At 44.6% G+C, this 7,767-nt stretch overlaps 1 protein-coding gene; it reads right to left on the minus strand.

Moving 5' to 3' along the window:
- Nucleotides 1–124: 124 nt before the first annotated feature.
- GSTUM_00001487001 (uncharacterized protein) lies at nt 125–1,090 on the minus strand. XM_002835614.2 has 2 exons: nt 747–1,090; nt 125–679 (listed from the first exon to the last, which is right to left on the minus strand). The coding sequence occupies exon 1, from the start codon at nt 958–960 to the stop codon at nt 775–777; it is 186 nt and encodes a 61-aa protein (XP_002835660.1). The 5' UTR covers nt 961–1,090; the 3' UTR covers nt 125–679; nt 747–774.
- Between the last annotated feature and the right edge of the window lie 6,677 nt (nt 1,091–7,767).

Consider the following 7,767-nt stretch of genomic DNA (forward strand, 5'->3'; position numbering starts at 1 on the left):
ATCATATCATGCGGGTAGCCGCTCTAGTCGATATGACGGGGAACGGAAATGCCAGTACCGCCCTATCAATGATTCGATAGTTCTCAAGCTTCCGTCGAGCGGAGCGTGAAGGAAGCCCCCGATCCCACAAACCAGCAATAACTCGGCTGCGACGCCCCCCTCAGGTGTTAAGCCATCTCGGGCGGGCTCTGGGCGGAAGCCCACTTCCTGCACTTCCCGGGCTGCCTCCAGACAGAATTAGGCCGCCAGCTGATGTCTCAGATATAGTTATCGCTCATCCGGCGGTGAGGCGCATGAAGTAACCAAGTAGGATACTCCCCTTGTCACCCCAACCTCCCGAATGTGAAGCCACTCAGAATCCCCCATTGCCTTGGGTAGCCCCACTCCACATCGGGCGCTGGTCCCGGGTAACGAGTGAGACCCCATGACTCTGATAAAAAGCAAGCACATGTTCCCGAAGCACCAAAGCCATCTATGTACCCTCCCCCCGAGATGACCGCACCCACCGCCCCGGAAGCCGAACAAACGCACGCGGGGACGTGGAACAAACCCCAACCAGGTGAATTTCTTTTTTATTCCAAACCCGAACCTCACGCAAAAGTAGCTACAACCTAAGAGAGTCAGGCTAGAAAAGCGACATCCCAGTTTTCCTCCTCCTCTCCTCCTTCATATCATCAATCTGTCCACCAAGTCACCAGAATTAGTACTCCGCGCGCGCAATCCCCCGCGCCCACAGGCAAACATACCCATTTCTTCTTACAATCCCTATACGCCCTACCATAGCCAATCAGCCACCCGCGCGCCATTCCAGAAAATAGAGACCCACTGAAAATAATCGGAGCACATCGTTCTATCCCCTGCGTTCCTGTTCAGACACCTGATCGAGCGATTCGCAGCTTCCTGACAGGGGTCGAAGTACTGACTTGACGACTTCCTAATTGTCCGTGGGTGATTAGCCATGCACTCTTGGGGACGAATGGAAGGGAGGAAGGGTATGTGGTACTGTACGCTTTGAATTTAGCCTTCGTTTCCGGATGCAAGGGGTCCTCCATGTCGTGGTCATTATTGGAGGGGGCGGGAGGGGCGGGAGAGGTAGCGGGCATTGTTTGTTCAGGTCTGCTAGGTTCGGTCCGGGTCCGCTTTGCCTCGGTGGTGGTAAATTTAGTGGCCGTACGGTATGATAGGCCAAGGGATGTGAGGGTGTGGAAGTGCAGAGTATGTCTCAGTAGGGTAAGTTTAAAGGGTGTTTGCTCTAATGCGGGAGTCTCCGGTGGTACTAGTATCATACGATCGCACCTCAACTGCGGCGGAATTTTTCTTCGAGCCTCACAGCCACATGTGGCTAACACCCAACTAGGATATCATAAGTTACTCACGGAACAAACCCCAATCCCTCTCGAAGAAAGCCTCGAAGAAAGCAAATAACTTGACATCAAATCAAACTACCGGTATGATATAAAAAATAGCACCCTAACTTATCATCCCCCTCCACTTCCCTCCCCTTACCATAACAAGATCTTCCACTCCAGCTTTCACAATCCGCCCGCAAGAAGTGACGGGAGGGATGAATCTCCGGAAGCCGGGAGTGTTCGATGTCCAGATGCGGACCACCGGCCAGTCGGTGCCTGAAGGGCATTATAGTCTATCATGAGAGAGAAGGTGTGCAATATAAGTTAACCAACTCAACCAACCCTCCCCTCCGTACGCCATCCTATGACATGTCCCAAATATATCCTAGGTCACCTACGACTGGCATATCGCATCACGTTAAACCCCCCCCCCCACTTCTCCCACCTTCACCAGAATAAGATATACCCAGACCCGGCATCACACAGCCACATTCAAACATCCACCCCTACAGCTCCCCACGATTTCACTCCCCAGGTACTCGTAGCACGCAAGAAGCACCCAAAAATAGGGACCGATAGAATATACCGCACGGTGAAAAATCAGTGAAAAAGTTCACCACGTCGCTTTCGGGCACTCGCCCGCCAACAGCACCGCCACTGCCCAGTTAGCGTCCTTGGAGCTACTGCACACTTCGTAAATATAGTGCAGTGCCGAGATCGCGTGCTTGATACATGGTGGTATGGAGGGATTGTCCGTCCACGGCACGAGTATCATACTATATGCGCTGTTTGGAACGGGCAGTGTAGTACTTGTGCACCATCATTCATGTCAGGTGGTGCCATGACGGATGCGATAAGGGCAATAACTGCTGGCTTTGCGGGGCGTTGGGGAGTGTGTAGGGTGGGGTATTGTGGTGAGTGCCGTAAGGGGGGGGGGATGTATCAAGAAAGGAAGGTGAGGGTTGTACAAGTGATACATAGCTTATCATACATAGCATAAGGAAGTTAGACTATCACTGGGGCGTAGTGTGATAGCAAACCCCATCCACTCATGGACTGCTATGCTATGGCTATCATATGCACTGCTCGCCTCGGCGCAAACGATTTCAAATGAGCGAGTAAGCAAAACGACCATCGCCACCCCGCGACATCTCCACTTCCTCACTACCTACCTCCTCCTTGCGTGTCCGCCTTCCACCGGACTACCCGAAGCACAGACAAGAAAGAAAGATTGACAGGCACAGCACGATACACATGCCAGAGCAAGACACCGAGGACCTGGATATAGCTAACTCTTCAAGAGAAGACAGCATATGCCACAAGCCAGAAAACTAGCAGACTTGTGTGGCAACTCGATTTTCCAATGGTTCCCCCAAATAATTGAGCTCCCATGCTCGTTGTGCACTAGTAATAAATTACTACCCCCCCCCCCGGCGGGGAAGGACTTGTGCCACCTGCTAGGACAAATGGGGTGTCAAATATTGGCTGGAAAGCACGAGTACTACAGGAATGCACTCTCCTTCTCCCACCAACTTCCTAAAGGGTTTCTGTGTTGGTATGATATTACCGGTAGGAATTCTGGATTGAAATTTTTTTTTTGGATGCTGCCAAGAGATAAGTAGATAACTCACACCCCGTCGAGGATAGAGGAGGGTGCTATACCGTATTATGTACTGTACTATGCACTGTAGATGGACCGCCTGTGTGTTCAGGATGAGGCTCATTCAGGATGACCTGAATGAGCGGTGATCAGCGCATTTGCCAGAATACAGTCCACGCAAGTGAGCCACTAGGAAGTTTCCTATTTGGGACTAACCGTCCCGTTGAGCGGGTTGTCTGAGTGGCCTGGAGGCTGTCTATCGGGTTTATCGAGCACCGTGAGGATGTCCATTTCGTGTTTGCTCACTTGGCTTACCAAGCGGCACGCCTTGCACTGCGCACATAACATACCTAACCGCCCAAGTGAAGCACGATTTAACAGCTATACTGTAGCGCGTAACACCAGACAACCAATAAAAAGCACTTCCGCATACCCCAGTTAAACCCTTTCTCCATGAAAAACACAAAACTCCCCCAGAGAGGGCTTCCAATTATTCAGTAAGTTAGATGCTCGTTGGCACCTCGCAAGAATAGATCACATGGAAGTGTCCGGGTTCAGTCATGTAACTTAACAGGACTTCCTGCAATTGATGCTAGACAGTGGGGAAAGTAGGAAACAGGAAGGTCGTTTTCGCTAAGTTTTAGCCTAAGGAATCCATCCACGATGCCTCGATTAATTAAACGGCAAGGCGGGGAGCGCCGATGACCTATATATCATACCGGTACAGTACAAGGACTCGAGTGCCTATCTGTGAGCTTGAAAAGATGGAAAGAAAACTACCGCAGAATTCCATAAATAAGGCGCGCGCCTTATTCAACATTTGTGGTGGGAGGAAGGGTAGCTAAGGTTTAGGGTTACCTACAGAACCAATAATCTGTGGTGTAGACATCATATGTAAGTAGAGTGAGAATAAGGTAAAGATCATGAGAAGCAGGAGAGTATCATACAGACAGTTTCTGCTTCTCAGAAAGACAAGAACTTTTACTTTCATAATTCTATCATAATGTTATTTCCAAGTTCACAATTATCATTTCAAGGGGCTCGGTTACCTCGCCAAGGTCCAGCCCCAATACCTGTCATGCATGAATACGGCAGCTACTTCCTCATATCCCTCAGGCTATTTTGAATTCAGGACCAGCTGAGAGACCAGTTTTAGCGGAAAAGCAGTCGGTTAATCCTCTGATTGAGATTGCAAACCCAGCACAGAACCCTGAAAGTAGGAAAAGATATAGGAGTATGGTTGAAGGGAAAGTAAAGAAGCGAAGAACAACAACCCGGGAAGAGAGGTTGAAGGCTTTGACATTTCTAGAAAATGGTTGAGAATAGCATAAAGATTTAAATGGTATTTATTCATAGTCAGACTACTGGTTGTATCTTTTTACAACTAATACGATTAATGGTTATCAGTTAATATGATTCTTCAATACGTATCAGTTTGCCGAGTGGCCACAATGTGTAACGATCCCTCCTTGGATGGTTAGGTCTTGGCGACAGGGAACGATACTTCTCTTTTTCTTCTTCTCCTCTTCTTTATCTTACGATAGTGCTAGGCCTTTGCCTATGTTACCGATAGTATAAGACCTCTGTCTTCTATTGGGAACTCCTATAGTAAGCTTTCTCTAACTCTTCGTTGTAAAGAACTTTTTCTTGGTGTAACGATAATATTGCAATAAAGATAAAGATTGTAAAGGTGTTTTATATTCATTAAAATAATAAGTAGGAAAAGTACTTAGAACAAAGCATGAAGAACTTATTCTCCTCGGCCGCATCAGCCTCCTTATATAGTGTTCTTCCCGCCCATAGTCATGTGATCCAAAGTGGTCACATGTGCAAAATCAAATCATAACAAACTAGTCATATGACCAAGATTGTCACATGCTCAAAACCCATGACCTCATAACGAGGTCATATGCAAAACTTATAAACTAATCATAAAGCGATAAACAAGTCATATGACTCGACTGAGTCATATGTGTGAAATCCATGATCTCATAATGAGGTCATGTGCGAAACATAAATCATATGTACCGGGCCTACCCGCAAGGTACACTCACAAGGCATACTCGCCAGATGCACTCCCATAACTCATATTTGAGCAATGTGCGAAAGCATCACAAATCCCACACATAACAAATCATATGACTTGAATGAGTCATATGTGTGAAACAATAACATACTTGTGACTCATAACCATGTATCACGTGAAAACCTTTTCCTCGCCAAGCCATATTCATAACACAATACTGGACTACAACGAGAGCTAGTTACCGAAGTAGAAGTCTGAAGAGAAGAAAATTCTTAATATCAAAGAAAGTACATGCAGTATCGGTATTTTTATAAATGTTACTCAATTAAGAGAGTATTAAAAATGCTAAATATTAATAGGAAGTGGTCCAACATCCTCATGGCCAAATATGGAGCTTTGGCTTACTGCATTGTGGCAAGAGAAAGTAAGTAACGGTTCCGAGATTACTTGAAAGTGGTTTGAATAGCATGCACTATAAATCTTCAAAGAGGAGTATCCAGAGGAGGTTACAATTGTGAAAGGAAAGAAAATGTACTCCTATCAACTCTCAAATGGCTGGTTTTGAAGTTTTAAAGACAGATATAGAATTTCCTATTGAGCTCCAACATCTCAGACACAACATACCCCAATTGAGTATGAGCAAACTGCTTCTCAATTTTTAGGCTTCATTAGATTCAATTCAAAACCACGAAATGGGGAAGAAATTCAAACAATTGGACGATACAATTCTTGTTCCATCTTCAACGTTAATCAAATGACCTTACATTTTGACTTTTATACACACACTTATGCTCTATGAGGAATCAAATCAGTTAGAAAAATGGTTGCTACAAAATCTTGGACTAAATGGCAAGCCTCACTGATGATTTTAATTATCACCAATTGGCTTTCTCACAGCAAGCCACTTCTGATATTCTGGGATGAGGGAAAAGGGGCTAATATTCAAAAAGAATCTTACTTCTACAATGACTGAGTAACTGTTATTTTTAATAAAAATGCATATACTGATACAGCTATTATGTTGCACTGAATCAAAGAGCACTATACCAAGACGAGTTTCACCAAACCAAAATACAGATGCTGTTAACCCAGGCCCCCAAGTACTATCATGTCTCCTTACTCTTGATACTTGTCCTACTCATTGTACTCTAGTTGTTCTTAAGGCTCTTTCTGCCTCCCATCTCAATACAACAACTGCTTTTATCTCTGAAGGAATAACAGGTTACTTACAACCAGAAGATACATATATCAATAAACTGTTAAAAGAATATATTAGTGACTTTCTAGAAACCTACATGGATCAAGGTTAGAAAAGCCAGTTTCCAGGAAAGAGAAATGTTAAAGTCTCAGAACACTGAAGACTGATTACGAAGTGCATTGGTGATGCATAGAATAAGTTACATCAAGAGTACAGCGAACTTATTCAAAAATCCTTTCGTGATACCAGCATATTTCTATAGCCTGATTGTTCAGAGGATCACTTAATCAAGCTTTGAGATTTACCTAACTTACAGGTAGATTATATGGAGCAATATGGACTAAATTGCAACCTGGAGACCAGAAGTAGAGGAAAGCATCAGACAGGCAGGGGAATTTTGTGTGAGGATAACTGGGAAAGCTATTAAAAATTCTTGATGAGAAAAGCATATTGGCCAATTCAAATGAGATACAAGTGTAGGAAGAGGATGATGAGATTTTGACTTACAGTTCTTATAACCAGTATGGGTACTTAGTTATTGGTTTTGTTTTATGTTTTGTTTTAAGTATCGTTTGGATACTTGGTATAACGTATTCGCAAGTTGCTAATCACGTTATCGGTAATAGATTCGATAGTTGGCAGGTGGCCTGCTCTTCTAGAGAGGAGGTGAGAGCTGAGAACTAAAGGAGGCTTCGAGGGTGTACTGAGGAACAAAGAAGTAACCGTTCAACCAAGTATATTGAAATACTGTCTGTCGAAGTCTGCCTTTTCTATCGTAGAAACAGGTGGTCTGTCACGAACATGGCTTAACGAGGAAAGGGTTTTCACGTGACGCATAGTTATGAGTCACAGGTATGTTATTGTTTCGCGCATATGACCTATTCAGGTTATATGATTTATTATGTGTGGGATTTGTGATGCTTTCGCACATGGCTCAAGTATGAGTCATGGGACATGCACTTGATAAGTATGCCTTGCGAGTGTGCCTTACGGGTAAGCCTTACGCATATGATTTATGTTTCGCACATGACCTCATTATGAGGTCATGGGTTTCGTGTATATGACTCAGTCGAGTCATATGACTTGTTTATTGCATTATGATTGGTTTATGAGTTTTGCACATAACCTCACTATGAGGTCATGGGTTTTGAGCATGTGATCACTTTAGTCATATGACTAGTTTGTTATGATTTGGTTTCACACATGTGACCACTTTAGGTCACATGGCTAAAGGCGGGAAGAACACTATATAAGGAGGACGATGCGGCTGAGGAAGATAGGTTCTTCACGCTTTGTTCTAAGTACTTTTCCTACTGATTACTTTAACGAATATAAAACACCTTTACGATCTTTATCTTTATTGCAACGTTATCGTTACGCCAAGGAAGGCACTTTACGAAGAAGAGTTAGAGAAAGCTTACGATAGGCGTTCCCGGTAGAAGACAAGGGTCTTGTACTATCGGTAACGTAGGCAGGGGCCTAGAGCTATCGTAAGACAAAGAAAGAAGAAAACAGGAAGAGAAGTATCGTTCCCCGTCGCCAAGCACTAACTACCCAGAGAGGCACTTTATACAGAGCAGTTCTGGTGCGTAGG

The sequence above is a fragment of the Tuber melanosporum genome (genome assembly GCF_000151645.1).
Source record: "Tuber melanosporum whole genome shotgun sequence assembly, scaffold_111, strain Mel28".
In the NCBI taxonomy this organism is placed as follows: domain Eukaryota; kingdom Fungi; phylum Ascomycota; class Pezizomycetes; order Pezizales; family Tuberaceae; genus Tuber; species Tuber melanosporum.